The 17,673-nt window shown below is 38.7% G+C and overlaps 1 protein-coding gene across 5 annotated transcripts in view; it reads left to right on the top strand.

The window, feature by feature from the left end:
- The window catches only part of LOC132911827 (large neutral amino acids transporter small subunit 1), a 28,540-nt gene that overhangs the window by 8,095 nt on the left and 2,772 nt on the right, over positions 1 to 17,673 (top strand). For 3 of the 5 annotated variants that reach the window (XM_060968805.1, XM_060968806.1, XM_060968803.1), the window contains exons 2-10: positions 1,896 to 2,143; positions 2,994 to 3,240; positions 11,734 to 11,859; positions 13,683 to 13,821; positions 14,578 to 14,701; positions 15,102 to 15,302; positions 15,553 to 15,627; positions 16,558 to 16,717; positions 16,855 to 16,947. In XM_060968805.1, the coding sequence (XP_060824788.1) occupies positions 1,901 to 2,143; positions 2,994 to 3,240; positions 11,734 to 11,859; positions 13,683 to 13,821; positions 14,578 to 14,701; positions 15,102 to 15,302; positions 15,553 to 15,627; positions 16,558 to 16,717; positions 16,855 to 16,947 (1,408 nt within the window). In that variant the 5' untranslated portion in view covers positions 1,896 to 1,900. Of the gene's footprint in view, positions 1 to 1,895; positions 2,144 to 2,993; positions 3,241 to 11,733; positions 11,860 to 13,682; positions 13,822 to 14,577; positions 14,702 to 15,101; positions 15,303 to 15,552; positions 15,628 to 16,557; positions 16,718 to 16,854; positions 16,948 to 17,152; positions 17,400 to 17,673 lie in introns of those variants that run through there. The other 2 variants (XM_060968804.1, XM_060968802.1) reach the window with 2 other exon arrangements.

Below are 17,673 nucleotides of genomic sequence, written 5' to 3'. Positions count from 1 at the left end.
CTCGTAGAACAACTTTAACCGATAAAATACACTAAAGTACCTATTTGGCAAAATTCTACAATCGTATTTCGAAAATTTCTGGAATCCAACAGACAAACGACGTTATAAAGGCCGACCAGGCGATAGAAAGGTGTGTATCGACGTTTGTGCACACCATTGGTTAATTCCGTGGTCGCGAAGGAGGGTATTTCCATTCGAAAAAAATTGCAATGACGCGATCAGCGTGCAAAAGTTACGTTTCAGATGTTGCTCGTGCAGAAAACGATCTCGTCTGACGGCATTCGGTGCTTGGCGGATAATAATCCATTTACTATGCAAACTACACGCCAATTTTAATAAATTCTATCTAAAAACATAATTTTTTTTTGGAAATTCTGTTTGTCTCGAAACTCGAAGAGGATCGAAAATTTTTTGGTAGATTTTACTTGAGATTGCTATCCGTATTTTGAGATGGAAATTTTTAAACGTTTTCACTTTTTATGTTGATTTTATGTTTCTTTGTCCTAGTAGAAATATTTTTGGTGATTATATTCCTTATTTCAATATTTATAATACCTGGAACGTTATTTACCGATTAGATAATTTTCAGGGACAAGACGAAGAAGACGACGACACTTTCGTAAAAAAAACTTTATCGTGCACGAATGACTTTACATTAATTTGATTATCAGCTGAATGTCAAAGGCGGATCATTTAAATTCGCCATGCAAGGCATAATATTTGACGATAGTATATACGTATTGCGCGCAGACACACACGATCCATTCGATGTTTTCCAAATAATCGCAAAAGTAAAAGTTACTAAAATTTCATGAACATGACTTGTTCAATTTATCGATTTTTTTTTTTTATTTTATTTTGGTTTTTTACAATTTGTCCTTATGGACATTTGGTAAAGTGTTATATCTTATTGGTGAAAAAAAAAAAAAATAAAATAAAAATAAATATAGCATGTGGGTGGCTACCCCCAGCGGGGTGCCAGCTTTGTTTTTTCTAAGTTATATCTTTTATGCATTTATCGATTAAGGTTAAGAAATTCTTTCTCAGTTTGGCAATGAAAGTGATGAAATTTTGTTTTATTAAAACACCACCGACACGCAGGTATTTCAGATAGTATAAGATATCGTGGTTTTCGGACTTATAAAGATCAACGATTAAAATAGTTCTTTGAAACAAAGTGTTTTAAACGGTTCGAAGCTGCATTTCATTTGCTCAGAGATAAAAGTTTATTTGGTTTCTTACTGATCAGTTTGTATCTTCTTAGGTGAAAAGTCGAGAGATGAATTGGCACATTCTGGCTACGAGGTAAAAGTTACACCGTATCCTTTCTTACTGAGATGAATTATTCAGAGACAAGAAACGAAACGATGGAAATTCCATTGGTAAAAGTGGAGCAGACTGGGTGCGATAAGCTGATTTATACTGACTGTATTCTTCAGAATGGTGCTTTTTGTCTAATGAATCGAACGTACGAGGATAAAAAATTGCGCGGTGGTTTCCATGTTCCTTACGATGCTTATTTCATGCCGTTCTTGATCGAGCTCGATCAACAGGTGGTGTTTTCTATCTTTCTTTCTAGATATTTGATGGAAAATGGAAAAGCTACCGCTTTTCTCTAAAAGTATTCAGAAGAATTGAGAAGAATTTTTATTCCGATCGTGTTTATCTTATTTAGGATTTAACTCGAGTCTGTTAACTCCCAAAGAATCTGTATCCTAGTGACCATAGTAGATATTTACGTCCAGCTAATACGATAAATATTAGAAATAATATATCAAATATTAGAAATATGAATAAAAAGGGTCGAATACATATTTTATGAACGAAGTGGTAAATCCGAGTACGTGGATTCTTATAGAAATAGAAGAAACTCACCTTTATTGGTTCGGCTGCAGGGAGGATGTCGAAGTCGGGAAGCATCAAGGATGACGAGAAGGGGCCGTATGACCCGGTTCCAATCGCCGACAAAGCCAACGACGAGATCAAACTAGAGGCGAAGATGTCCCTATTGAATGGAATTACCGTGATCGTTGGCTCCATTATTGGTTCTGGCATATTCGTTAGCCCGACCGGCGTTCTCAAGTATACAGGAAGCGTGAACGCCAGCCTTCTGGTATGGACAGCCTCCGGTATCTTCTCCACGGTGCGTATACGCCATTATTTCATTTTTTCCTTCCTAGAGCCAGAGGCAGCTCCGTTCCCTAAAATCGTTCATTTCATAAACGGAGTATGTATTCGCAAAATCGAGATTTTCTTAACAACTACATACACGTGTAAGAAAGTTTTAATCAATTAGAGAAGTTGGAGATTTTGAAATGTGAAGTAGAATTGGCAGAGTATCGGTAGAATTTGACGTTTAGAATTTAGACGGCTTATACGCTCAAGTTTCTGACGTTATACGGTATGCCGAAGTATTCTCTCGTCTATGTGATTTGCGAAGAAATTAGCCTGGTACGCTAACGAGTTCGATCACTGTCCGTGGATAAAGTACGCATGGCAATTCTTTCAAAGCGCCATTAGAAATATATAAAACGGCGAAAGGAGAAAGTCGATCGCTCGTAATTACGAACATTGAATTACATGGATGTTATACGTACGGTCTCGCGTGAATATGTATTTTATCCGTTTAACGAACTCGAATAAAAAATTCATTACAGCCGCGAGAAAGTTAAAAACTTGGTTAAATTCTTTTGTTAACTAAGAAACAAGATACCAATTCGTCGTACAGACGTGTTGAAACATTTTGAGCCTGACAATTCCTTTTTTCAATGCGTCATAGTATTTTCTATCGTCGAATACGCTTCAATACATTACGTTTAATTTTATTTTACACTTAAATTTATTCAAATTAAAATTGGTTTTTACACGCTTTTAACGATACTTTGAACGGAAGCACCCAAGACTGCGAGAAATACATCAACTGCTAAAATATCTAAGATATTATTGTTAATGGTCTGTATTTTAAATGGTTTGTTGGTTTTGTCGAACGACAGGTAGGTGCGTACTGTTACGCGGAACTAGGTTGCATGATCAGAAAGTCGGGAGCCGATTACGCGTATATCATGGAGACCTTCGGACCCTTTCTGGCGTTCATCAGGCTCTGGGTCGAGTGCATGATAGTCCGGCCTTGCAGCCAGGCCATCGTTGCCTTGACTTTTAGCGTTTACGTGCTGAAGCCAGTGTTTCCGGACTGTGCACCGCCGGACGACGCCACGAGGATATTGGCAGCTTGCTGCATCTGTGAGTTAATCGATCTTTTATACAACTATATTTATATATATTAATCTTTGGTTATACAACACAATGAAAGACGATCGAGCGTTAGAATTAAAGGATTTGTTTAATTTTTGTTAATCGTTAAATCAAGAAAGTGACTCACGGATTAGAACAGATTTTCGAGCTTAAAGCTCCAGTTTTTGATTGTTTCACCGAAGTAGATGTAGATATACATATATAGGCCTTTTTAATGCCACGTAATATCTATCTCGAGGCCTAACATCCATTAAAACTTGACAACTTCTTAAATACTTCCTTCAATCATACGTCATAGGAGTGACTCGACCGTTTAACAAATTTCCTTCGACAATTTAAATGCGAAACGTGATCATGATCGTTAATTTAAAAGAAATTCCATTACCAATCTCTATAAAAAAGAGATAGAATGTCAGCCAGTAACGTGATCACTGAAACGTCACACATTTTTATTTATTTATTATCATTTATTATAGAAATGAAACCCGATGGAAGAAATTAGGTTTGTTTATTCTCACGGAAATTAAGCTCTCGAACGAGCGTCGTTTAATCGATGCGACCACGTGATTTGTTCTATCGGAGGACCCCCCCTCGGCATGGTTGTTAATTGAACCGCCGGATTTTCTGGTCGTTCCAAGAACGCCGTAGCACTGTCCCTCGCAATTGAATGCTTGTTCCACCGTCATTCACTAGTACCAATTTCGACTAATCGAATTACTTTCACCGCTTCACCGTTATTCATCTTTCTAGCCGGCTTTTCATACCGGCTCCTCTTTACCGGACCATACCGGATCGTAAATATTAATTTGAATGGTTCGATCGTTGACGTGTCGCAGAACATCGTACACTGAATTTATCTTTAAGAAATATTCTTACAATCTCGCCTATTTTATCAGCAATTATACTAATACTGATAATACCGATACTGACGCTATCAAAGATATTTCGAAAATATTTTAATCCCTAGAAAATACTTACCGAGTACGGCAAGAAGCTTGGTCGTTAAAAAGTATCTCAAACTAATTGCTTGTCCCAGGGACGTTCTCCGGAGATACTCTTCGAATCCCTTTATTTAGAGAGATCGGCGATATTCTAATGGTCCGTGGAATTACATCCTCGGTTCGTCCTTGGTCATTTTTTTCTCGAGAGAAAAGCGGACGACTCGTTCTCCATTGTCCTTGCGTCCTTCGGGGAGCTTTCGAAGCTAATGCTGCTTCTCATTACGCGAACAATTTGTAATTCCTCCAATAATCTTAGTCTTTGAGTCGCCTGGCTCTATGTTTTTCTCTGAAATAGTCGAGGATGTTCCTTGGAGACCTGGTAAACGCTGTTCTCCCGATTTAACGAATACTCGGGGGGAATCATGCTTTTGTTCCTCGATCTCAAACCGATGAAAAGTCAAATCCGATTGTTTCGAATCGAAGCTATGACCTTTCTTATAAATTCTTCTTTGAGCAAAAGTTTTCTTCGATTGGCAACTTAATTCTAACGTTCTTTCTTCGAAATTGAAAATTTTCAAAATCGTTTGAATATGAAAACATCAAGTTACCTATATTCGCGATACGAAATATGCTACTTGTCTCTCAAATGTCCGTCGTAATATCGAAGCTGTAACTAACTCGGTCGAATACATGTAAGTAACAATAGAGAATCATAAAAGGAGGGAGGAGTCAATAGATGATGAATTTTTATGCGCCATCTCTTATTTTCTCTATTAATCTCTCGTTTTGTTGGAAATCTGTCATATTTTTTATCTTATCGTTACCAAAGGATAGATAATTTAAACGTTATTGCTCTGATCCATTCTACATCGTCTAAAAAATCATCTAGACCCACGTCTACGATAGTCGCTTTAATAACTCCAACATTTACTACGAGGAATGACGATGAAATTCTGTTGCTAACATCAGTCGGGATGAATCGGGATGAGAGGGTTGATTCCTCTTGATCGATTGGTCATGTCGTGAGAAGACGCCGCTCCGCGCCGTACCGGTTCTAGAAATTCGCGACGATCGTAATCGCAGCCTTCGAGTTATTTCCTTTGTAACGACGAGTAACCATAGCGTGAGTAATAACGAAATAAAACGTTGCATGCCGATATCGACGACCGTGCGAGAGCATTCCGTAAACACCTCACCTAGTTTTTCTCGAATCACGTTCACGTAGGAATCATTTCGAGGGATCTTCGGAACAGATCGCTTCCTAGAATCACGGTAGACGGAATATCCAATGTCGTAACGTTCCGTGATTTCCGGTGATCCGTTATAGGAAATAATTTTATGCTTCGTGTAGTCAAATTTTATGAATCATGCAACGAAATTGCGTCTCATACTTTTATGTATATATATATCTTTTTTTTTTCTTTTTTGGGTAAAGAAATTTTGTGATTGATAGAATACACTTTAAAACCGTATACTATCTATATGCGGAATGTTTTAAATATAATTAGACAATATCTATAGGATATTAGTTGATTAAATTTGTATCGTATTCGTTTACCATTTTCTTTTCGTATGATAAAATAACCAACTACCAATCAACGTTCATCCATTTTTTGTGCTACGAACAAACTAAAGAAACAGCGTTTCTCCTCGACGAATCCCGCAGGAATACCAACACCACAGAGAAGATATCGAGTTCCTGTGGTCGCTGGTATCCTTCTGCATCTATCGTATTGCGTATATCGTTTTATGAAACGGCGAACGCAACGCGTACCCGCAGAAATATTCTGCTCTTTTTCTCACCTTTTATTCTCTTTCTTCGTTTCTGTGGACAAAGCAAGATCCTAAAAAATTGCATCGAGTTGCAGTTACGGAGAAAATATATATAAAATATGGCGTAACGCGCTTTGTACTTCTCGCGGAGCGAAAGGCACGCGGATCGAGTCTGATTCGATCGTCGACGTTTCGTAATGTTTCCTTATCTTTTGGAATAAGCAGTCGTTGGATTTTTGTGTTTTGCGTAATACGGTCGTTCGCGAGGCTCGTTTAATTACGGTGGAACTTTATAGAGTAGTATTGATTTTGCAGAAGGCGTTCGATTCTGGTATTTAAGCTTTTCGTTTGGTTTTCGCGTTTCGTACATGGAATTATTTTTTATATTAATAATCGTAGTACGTTACAGAACGTATTCATCGTATTTTTCTACATAGATATTTATATATAGAATATTTATATATACGTATACATATATATTTTATTAGTTTTTTATCTGCTGACTAGAAAATGAGATATATGTTATTTTGTCCGCTATAGTACTAAATCTAAATCTAACTTAACGCTATCGAGACGAATGACGTTTTTAAAGGAACGAACAGGGTGTTCAGCGTGTTATTCGGAAAAAGTTACTCGTTAGTATGTATAGAATATACACGTTGCAGTTTGATATCGCTATTCATACCGCATAAATGGTATTTTGTACCGTGATATTCAACTAACTATTCAACAACTAGCTTTGAAATTCTTTTATCGACACCGATATTTCTAGATATAACGAAGCTTTATTAGCCGTGTCTTTGAAACGATCAACATCGAATCGCACGATCGCCAGCTACCAGCTGGTTGATGATACAATGGTTTAGTCCTATTCGGAACGCAATCTTCTTACGCTTTACCCTACGGAGCGATCGACAAGTATCGTTAATTAGAAATGCAAGAGCGAACGATAATTTCCTGACGACCGCGAGCGGCTTACGCCGGAATCGCGTCTGTCCTACGATGGACGTAATAACCCGTTAAACGTCGTAGAACTGGAACGGCGAGCTGGATTTTCCGATAGCGCGAGAAAGCTTCAGGTACGTTTGCGAAGGAAATGAGTTCCGTTCAATTTCCGAGAACCGAATAAAAACGAAAATGACGGTTTCTGATGCAAGGTTCGCGATGCACGAAGCCTGGAACGCAACCTTTGTGGTTCTCGAGCGTTTGTTCTGTTCCTTTCTAAAAAATTTCTCCTTCGAAATTGATTCTTACCCTTTTCGCGTCCTTTCTTTGTACTTTTTACTTTTCTGTCCTGTTTCTGTAGCGCAAATCGTGCGATTGTAGCAATTTTATCTCGACAATGAAAAAAACTTTCGTTCTTTCTTTCTGTCGACTTTCGTTTCGTTTCGATTTTCCGAACGTGGTAGCTCGTATAACCTCGTAAGGAAAGAACATCAAATTTGGATAACGGGAAAGCATATATATTTATTTATTTATTTATTTATTTATTTATATGTGTATATAACATGTATATATAATAAATATAACGTATAATATCAAACGATTAAATCGATATTTCAAAGCGATTCTAATTGGAATGTAAATTTGCTTTATAAATATATGTTTATAAAGAAAGCTTGTTCGAGTGGTTAAAATATTTTATCGTGATAATCAGCTTCGTTTTCATTACCGTTTCATCGAGGTTACACTAGATCGTATGTTAATTATCAGTGGCGTATGTACCAGTGCAGGGAAAAATTAGTTCCTAGAACGAGCCGGCAGTGATGAAGATCAATAATTAAGTCCAAGGGAAATCTAACCGGCCTGACGTACAATTACTCGTACGAACGTTTCCTCGTACGTTGCGCGCTTGACCGACACTCTTCGAACGAACGAAATTCCGCAACTCTTAATCTTACGTTCGCTCGAGTGTTTAAAGCGTTTAAAAGAAACGTTAAGTTGCAAGTACGATTAGGTACGAACGATCACATACTTTTAGTAAGAAAATATCGTTTCTTCCAAAATTGTGATCGTTAGAAATTTTACGACTAGTGGTAGGTCTATATCGTAATAAGGAACGGAACAGAATTGATCTTTTCCATTCGTAACTTCTCTTTACTCCCTAGATCTCGTTCTTTCCTCGACGCGTACATCTCTTCCGCTACTCGATGATTTAAAGTAGACAAAATGAAGATAAAAGCGAGAAAATTCTTCACGACTAACGCAAGCGATTACTCGAGAGAACAAGATATTTCTACCGAGGCTACTGTCATTAAAGTCCGTCTTGGTTGTTTATTTCTACGATGTATAAAATTGCAACAAATTAGTACTCTCGGTTTTCAACTCTTTACGCTCTTGGAACTCGATTTTCCGTGGCGTGCGTAATATTCGGCAAAGTAGAAAATACAACGCGAAGAAGTTAACGGCGCCGTGAAACGGAGGCATTGACACCGGCCTGGAGGAGGATCGATATGTCGGCCAGTGGATTCGATCGAGCTGGCGTCGTCCTCAAGACGAGACGGTGGCGATGCGATATCGAGTGAAAAGGCTGCGCCAGCAATCACGTCTCGTTGCGACTAAACGTAATCTTCTAATAACGTGTCAACTGGCAGCCGCAACAGCATAATTCGCCGAAAGGGGTTCCCGGGAGGAACGAAGAAGAACCGCCAGGCCGAGAAACGAAGAGGAGGGACAGACGAAACAACAAGTGGAAGCCAGTGATGTCTACGGAGAATAAGATTCCAGGATATACTTTACTTATCCTTTACACGGTCTTGTTTTGGTGGGAATTAGCATGGTCGCGGATAAATTTCGTTCGATTCTGCCGCGTTCCTTTTGCTAATTTTCGAGCCGGTTGTATTTTTCTAACGTTAAAACGTATTTCTCTTTTCTTTCATGGGTACGCGTGATTTCTCGCTCCGATCTTACTTCGGTTGGGTCAAACGCGTCGTTAGAACGTCAAAAATTCATTTTGTTTGCCAAGACGAGGTCAAGACCGAAATACGATGATTTAAGAATCCGAGTAGGAGAGGATCGACGCTCTTTGCACGAATTGGGTCGTTGATAAGTCGAGCGTTATGTTCTATTTAATAGATGGAGAGGAATTCGCGATAAATATCACACGAGGGTCCGAAATGACGGAGGACAGCACTGGCGAAGACGCTAGAAAGAAGGAAGAGTGGTGGGGAAGGGAAAGAGGGCGGAAAGTCTCGCGATATTCTTCGAGATGTTGCGTCAGTCGACATTTCTTACTTTTCTTCGCTAACGAATCCGCCAAGGACGAGGGAACCAGTCGCACGTTCGCTAGGTAGAATCTTTTTCACGGTCGTGCATATGCGTCGTTGCACGTGCGTTCCCATTACGATCGGTGAACCTCCTTCCCACGCCGTTTTCACCGATACTACCTGTATCCTAGTCCACTGACTCAGCTCGAAATCGAAAGTCTAAATGACCTTGATCGTATTTATGCAAAACGAATTCTCGCTCGAAATCGGTGAAATTCAATGCTCGCTGGACAGTCGTTCGATCATTTCTTTTACTCGTAAATGGCGATCTAATACCGCTGGTTCGCAATTAGGATAGCGAAGCTTCAAAGAACAACAGGATGACGTTTAACGGTCGTTGGAAGAAAAATATCTATAATCGGATATCTGCCAAGTTACATTATTTGCTATTAGGTAATTTGATTACGACATATACTATGTACTGTACACGTTGAAAATGCAAAATCTCCAATTGATTGCGTCAGAATTTCGACCATGACATTGCAAATGCATCGACTATTGCATAACAATACGTATCGTTGCATTATCGTGTCCCTTTGATCTCTATCATTAAATCGACAACAATTTCCATCAATTATCGTATTATCTTGCATATTATCGTATATCTTCTATGTTTGAAGCTTCCGAGTGTCGGTCGTATCGAGATGAGTTAAAGTCGGATAAATTTATAATATATCGATAAATTACAATAAACGAATCGCTTTCCCGGAAGAACACGATTTTCCAATTCCCACGTTCCAAACGAGATGCACTTTTCGAGAGGACTGAATCGTTTTAATGTTCGTAAATTTGATATATATTTTCTGAAATAGAATTTAGATTTATCTTCCGAAAAGATGCAGTTTGCTCAAAATCTAGAAACCTGGATTTCAATAGAAACGCGACTGGTTTGAAAAATGGCACATCCCGATAATATATATCTGGTCGGTTGAACCGACATCGAGTGAACTCGTTTTCTTATTCATCTAGGGAGTAGGTCGATAACCATGTACGGTCGATTCCACCCCTGACGTCGTCATGGTCGGTCGGACTGGTGCCGGTTAGTCTGCAGCGTTAGGTTCACGTACGCAACCGGTTCCATAAAATAAAATACCTCTCTATTCCATTGTCCATCGACCTGACGTAGTTTCGACTAAACGAACAAACGATTCGCCAGCCGCGTAATTACGCGGCAGAGGCAATGATCGAACAGATGCGAAAGAAGCGTCGTTCGCGAATCTTGAGTACCATAAAGTTGCGTTACCCTTTCTATCCGATAGGCTGGAATAAGTAGCGGCGCTACGTTATTATCGACGTATTTGTTCCTTTTTCTCGAGGAACGGAAAATTATTTTCAATTATCGAGGAATGATTTAACGAACAAGGACAGGTATATCGAGGAGAGAATTAACGGAACAAGGTATGTCGAGAAAAGAGGCGATAAAAAGATGAAATTGCGGCATTACGGGTTTCGTAACATAGAACACGCAGTTGTTATAACGACAAGATTTTACTCGTAAAAATGTTGTTTCCTTTTATGGCGAAAATATTTTAATTAGGATCGTATGAGAGCAGCGAGTGTTGCTGCGCGCAAAAAAATGTTACCACGCAGTTCGATCGTAGAGGATCCGACCCGATAACCTGTAAAAGCGGGTACTGCGTGATTTCTTTTCGATTATCCGAACTTTTTTCTTATTTTTACACGAGGAATCGCGTTTTTACACGTTGTTCTTGGACGAAAAAAGCTTTACCGATCGAGATCGAACGTTTTCTTTCTGAAGAAAAACGAGTCGAATATCAACGTGTGCGTATACGCGTACAAACAAATACCGAGATTCGGAAATTTTCAAAAGCGAAGTAAAGTCGATCGGTCCGAGTTCCGCTATACCGCCGTACTTCGAATACCTGGTAACATGCTCGGGACTAACGCTATTGCGAACGTTTGCACGCTAAGGTAATAAATATTCCGTTGCGATAGTACGATCACGATCGCGATCTCGATATCCCCGATCACCGAGAAACGGAACCAACTACACGCGTTTCTCGCGTAATCACGCGTTCATTAACATTAGGTCACCTTTCCGCTCGTATCACGGTGAACGTGAAAAGTTTCACCGGTGCGATAGTTGGATAGACATGTGTCATCGTTGCGTGTCCCCGTGTCTAAGAATCCGATCGCGTTGACAGGTTTCATCCACCGTTAGTTTCATCCACCGATGAATCTGATTAACCAACGTACAAGCAGAAACCGATGGCAAGATTCGCGGATTCGCGTTGTCATCGTGCTACGACCAGATTTTCTCCAACGTTCATCGATCTGCCTATTCGCTGAAATTAAGAAATTCCAGCTCTCGATATTCGATTGCTAGTTCTAATGATAATAATAATAATAATAGTACATATATAATACATTTATGTACATATTGAATTACGTATAACTACATACAATACTTACGTAGGTATGTATGGTAGGTACGTGCTATGATATCGATATTAACCCTTTCTGAATCGTTCATTTTCCAGGCATCTTGGCGTTCATCAACTGCTGGGACGTAAAATGGGCGACCAGGGTGCAAGATATTTTCACATACGCAAAATTACTCGCCCTCTTCATCATCATCTTCGCAGGAGCTTATCAGCTCTTCACTGGTAAGTTTCCTATAAACTGAATCTCTATAGTGCGAGGCAGGTTCATTCGAGCAAAGTTGTACGACAACCATAGTTTTCTGCGAAGATGTATGTACTGTACGCGCATAATAGATCGTACTCGTCGAAGGGAAAGAAGTTTGTCGAACGTTGATATTCTCAATTGTAATTATCGTACTAAACGGCATGTGTATATTTATTTTTAAAAGTTATTTTGCTATTTATTTTATTAATTCTTGTATAATAACGTCTCGTAATATACATGTAACGCAACAAGTTTGGTTGTTCCGCGCGATGTTCAAGATGGAATTTTAAGACGTTGAAGCTACTACAACAGGTGACTCGAATAACCCTACGTTCTCGTAAATAATTAATAAACCACTTTTCGTGATTTTATCTACTAGTTGAAATCCACTTTCGTATTTTAAAGGCATTATACGGTTATAAGAAAATCGAAGGTCGTTCTCCTTTTTGTAACACGTGGTTGTTGCTCAATCCGGTGTTTCGGGTATGAACAGGCGGTGCAGGAAATAATCGACGCCATTGCCCCACTTTCTCCGCGTAAATTAAGTTTCTTTTGTGGTCTGTCGATCGTAGGAATCTATGTTCGATTTTTGTTCCGTCATTCTTCATAATCTCGACAAGAAAACATTCCTCCGGGCGATCTGTTCGAAAGTAGACTTGATTTTTCGCGGACTCTCGGCGTTCGAAACGTTATTTATTTAGGAAAAAAGTGGATTTGCGTGAGGTTTCGCGCGTGATTGATAGGATTTTCTTCGAAACAATTTTCCACGGTTCGATTTTACCGAGATTAGTTAATGTAAAAAGAAATTGCTGGGTTTTTATGCAACGATCTTTTTCTATGGAGAAATCGACGTATGGAGAGTCTTGGGTGTACGATTAGGAAGCAGCGAACATCGCGATCGTAGGAAAGCGTTCGAACGAAAAGAAGTTGGAATAGAATCGAGAAAAATATGTTTGACCCTTTCGGGACCAATAAAACGGTCGAGTGTGAAAATAACTTTTCGAAAGATTCTCTTCGATTAAATCTCTAATTTTAAAATTACGTTCGATCGTTTTTCCCTTTTTTTCATTCAAATTCGAGTCCATCGCAGTCTTCGTTGTTGTAAACAGAAAGCTTACGAATATCTCCTCTCTTCTTTAATTTTCAACCGAGCGAAGAGTGTTTAGTCTAGAAAATTTACGTAGAACGACAAACGAAAAATATTAGAATAGAGGAAGTTATAAGGCAATTTCTGTATCGCGTATCCAATTGTTTGCTCGGTGTTAAATTCAATAACGCGCCGGCAATTTCTTGGGCAAGAACGAGGAAGCTCGCGTTAATGTTACACCACCCACGCCTCCCTTCGGACTCGGTGTATAAGACTGTTAGGCGTCCTTTCACTTACCGGACGAGACAATTTGCCCAATCAAAAAGGTGGGTTAAAGACGCGGACGATTCGAGGTGCACGTATGTGCGTGCAAGGATTCGCTTAAATTGATCTATTCACTGCGTTCAAATGGGCCCCCGTAGCATCGAGTTACCGACGTGAGAACTTTTCTTTCTCGATTTCAACGAGTCGTGCCGAACGACCGAACGGAGAAGTTTGTCGTTCAACGACGAAAAACGGTAGAGCATGAGATGAGATTGAGATTCATCGCGTACCTGATGCATAAAAAAACGTTAAAATCTTTAGTCGTTATTATCGTTAATGCCTTGTACCATTCTTCTGTGTAAGAGAGGAGAGAAAAGAGCTGGGGATATATCGTTCCTTACTATGGAAGCTACGCGTGGCTGATCGACCAATGTTATCTATATTTCACAGGACACACGCAGTATTTCACGTTCGACAACACAAACACAGAAGTGACGTCGATAGCACTCAGCTTTTATTCGGGACTGTTCGCTTACAATGGCTGGAACTACTTGAATTTCATCATCGAGGAACTGAAGGATCCTGTCAAGTAAGCGACGATAAGTCATTTTGCTAAACGCTTGAAAAAAAAAAAAAAAAGGGACTAACGTTGGTTTGTTCGTATGTAAATCGGAAAGCTGTAAAAAACGATTAGTTCGATTAAAGTTACCTTTTTAAATAGTTTTTCTAAATATCTTAATTGCCTTATGGAGAACAGAGAAACGTTTCGTAAGAGAAAGTGTAAGAGGAAAATGGAGGCGCTAGCTTGGAAATCTTCAAAATTGCCATTACTCTCTTTTTCCTGGAACTCTGCGATCGGTCGACACGAATATTTTTCATTTTCCGTTTCGAATCGTTTATTTTCAAAGGGAATCCCAGTTTACTGTGGAGATTCAAAACTGTTTGGGCATGAACGAGCACGAGCAAAGTCGTTGAAACAATCGTGCGGAGCAAAACATTTAAGAGACTCGCAGTAGCCTCATGCAACGATTAATAGCGATTGCAACAGCCGGTCTCGTGTATCTATTAATTAAAACAGGGAGCCGTAAAGCCCGCCTTCGTCAACTTGAACACGAGGTTAAGCGAGGGCTTCTACTTCGCATCCCATACTGTTCAAGGTCGAGTATTTTCGACTCGCGAGACGTTAATCGAAGACCATTTCCATCCTTTTTATTCGCTCCTGCTCCTTGGACATGTTTTGATCGATCTTTAAATTGCTTTTAATCGTGGTAAAAACTAAATCTTCAGTTGTATATGTCCATCGAATATGATGCTTTTCGTCTTTTTCACCCTCTTTTCTGTTTAGGAATTTGCCAAAGGCTATTGCTATCTCGTGCGTCCTTGTTACAACTGTCTACGTTTTCGCAAACATGGCATTTTACACAACGCTGAGTCCAGTGGAAGTTCTCGGCAGTGAGGCTGTAGCAGTCGTAAGTTAATTTTTATAATTAAAAGAATCGAATTTCTACGTTTCTTTGGTATTGAAAATTCTGTGCTATTTTGTTTTTATAAATCCGAGTCCACGATCTTCCATTACATTGTAAAAGAAGAAGAAGAAAGAATAGCTTTATCTTACACTTCACCTATGCATTCGTACTTAATACACGTATTTCCTCTTAAAGCTTCTGTCACTTTATAATTTGATAATTGCAAGGAATTTTTACATTTTACTCGAAACTTGTTGCCGTTTATTTCACGTCTATCGTATTCGCAAGATATTAATTTATAAAAAAAATATTCTTTATTGCAAACCAACAAAGGGTAGAAAACTAAAATTTCATTTTACAAAGAAGATAATGGTTTGATTTTCTGCCTTATTTCTTTTTTCAGACGTTTGCGAATCGTTTGTTCGGTATGTTCGCATGGATGATACCAGTATTCGTCGCCCTTTCCACGTTCGGCGCTGTAAATGGAATTCTTCTGACATCCTCCAGGCTCTTCTACGCTGGCGCCTGCGAGGGTCAAATGCCTGAAATATTAACGATGATCCAAATTTCGAGGCTCACCCCTACGCCGGCTGTCCTTTGCATGGTACCTTGCTATTTCCATCATTTTTCGAGTATAAACGATATATATTATCGGGTATAAGTAAAAGTCAATAGTAACGACTTCTACCTTGCTTTGATGAAAGTCATTTGTTCAACTTTCTGATTGAATCGTGTTTATTTGCCGAGTGAAACGAAGTTTCCTTAGAAATGTTAGGTTGTTCGGAATAATCGATGGAGATCGAGGAAAGTGACTATTGTGCAGGATGATTGAAAACTTGTTTGATCTGTTGCAGACCATGTTGTCCATGTTGTATCTCTGCTCTTCCGACATCTTCGCCCTCATCAATTACGTTGGTTTTGCCACTTGGGTACGTAGCAGTTAGTTTAAGAAATTAAAAAAAACATTCGTACCACAGTCACTGAGAAATAAATCTTTTTACTCTTTTATTTATTATTTTCATTTTTATCTAAAAATTACTAGAAACAAATTTATCATAAAATCTACAATTGTTTTTTTTTTTACTAAATTCTACTAGAAATATTTGCTTGTAATAGACGTATATTCTTTTCGGTTTCTCCATTCACACGATAAATATAAAAGCAAACAACGAATTAATATTTTCCAAACGTTTATCTAAAACTCTTCTTTGCTCCTCGCTTTCTACGCTACTAATCACGGAATCTAACTTCGTTCTTCGAGTAGAGAAGGGGAAATCGTTAGAATATTTCCAAGAAACTTATAACGTTGATTATTCGGTCAGCCATTGGAACAATAATACGGAGCCGTTTACACAGTTTGTCACAATGCGAATGAAATCGTGTAATTGCCCCTCGTTATGTTTCAAGAGACGCATTGAACGTCGTTGTACGTACGCACACGTCACATTTAGAACATTAGCGGTTATACCTGGCTCGCCGCGAATTATTAGCACAATCGGACGAGTGACAATTTTCTAATTGTGGCTCATGATGGTTCGTATAATTGACGGTATTGTCCGACTTTATAGCCGGGCACAAACGTGTCCACCTTCGTCCGACTCTCGTTTGCAACCGTAAACACGAATATTTTTCTTCTTCGTTTTCTTTTTTACACCTGGTTATTTCAATATCTGTCGTCTCTTTATCCGCACTAAGGAATAATATGCAGAAAAAGTGGATGGATAAGCGAGGCTCGAAGAAGTCGAAAAGAACAAAGTAGAGAAAGAGAAAACTAGTAACAGAGTAAATTCGACGAATTGTAACGTTACAAGTAATATAGAGCTATAAGAGCGTACAAATTTTTCTATCTTTTGTCGTAGTTGAGCATAGGAGTTTCTGTTCTCTGTCTACCGTGGCTCAGATGGACACAACCAAAGTTGCTCAGGCCCATCAAAGTGAACCTCTTCTTCCCCATAATCTATATTCTCGCCACCCTCTTTGTAACTATCGTGCCCATGTATGCCAGTCCTGTGGAAACAGGTATGTATCTTCGTTGGTCGATCGTATAATAAAAAACAATTTCTTTTATATGATCGACAGATCGCTAATCTTCTACACTCTATCGTTTAATGAATGATAATTTCTAATTTAATAAAAGATAAATCCAATTTTTCCAGGATATGGTTGCCTGATGATCCTCTCATCCATACCCGTATATTTTCTGTTTGTCGCGTGGAAGAACAAGCCCACGTTGTTCCAGAAAGGAGTCGGTAAGTATAAACCACAAACATTTCTCAGGAAGAACAGTTCCATCAAGAGGAAAAAGATAATTTTAATCGGTTATTTGAAGGGACTATTTGAGTTTGAGAGAATAGTTAAGTTTTTATGATTCACCCTCGGTTATCCTTATTTTATCGACGAAGATAGGATCTTTTTGTTCCGTTTCTCTTTAATTGCCTAAATCTGTTCTCGCAGGCGCCGTTACCAAAACATTGCAGAAGATGATGGTAGTCGTCGGACCAAAGACTAAGGTTCAAGGAAGAAAAGATACACTCTGATATAATCTTACTCTCTTCATGTCACGCATGTTTAGCATCTGTTGATTTCTATTATTGATTCGTCTAAGCTTATTGCTTTTCGATCATCGTGCATGCTATAATCATTTTGACAAATTTGAATCTTCACGAGCATTGTATTATTTGTATATTTTTTGATTATCTATTCCGTCAACTTGGGTAGTTTTTATCGTATTATAATTCCTATATTCACATTACCAGTCAGAATTTAAATATTTTATCAATTGTTGACATATTATCGTCCATTAGTTTTTTCGTGATATAAAGTTTCGTAATATTATTTCTACGTATTATACTAGTCATGTAGTTTTATATCAATTTAGAGAGTTTCATAAGTATTGGTTGATTCGCCTTTAAGTTTGCTCAAACATTATTCGAATTTACGTTTGCATGTTGCACTCACATAATCAGCACCACGCT

This window comes from Bombus pascuorum, chromosome 11, assembly GCF_905332965.1.
Source record: "Bombus pascuorum chromosome 11, iyBomPasc1.1, whole genome shotgun sequence".
Lineage (NCBI taxonomy): Eukaryota > Metazoa > Arthropoda > Insecta > Hymenoptera > Apidae > Bombus > Bombus pascuorum.
Note: the sequence above shows the minus strand (reverse complement) of the source record. Positions and strands in the feature narration are given on the sequence as shown.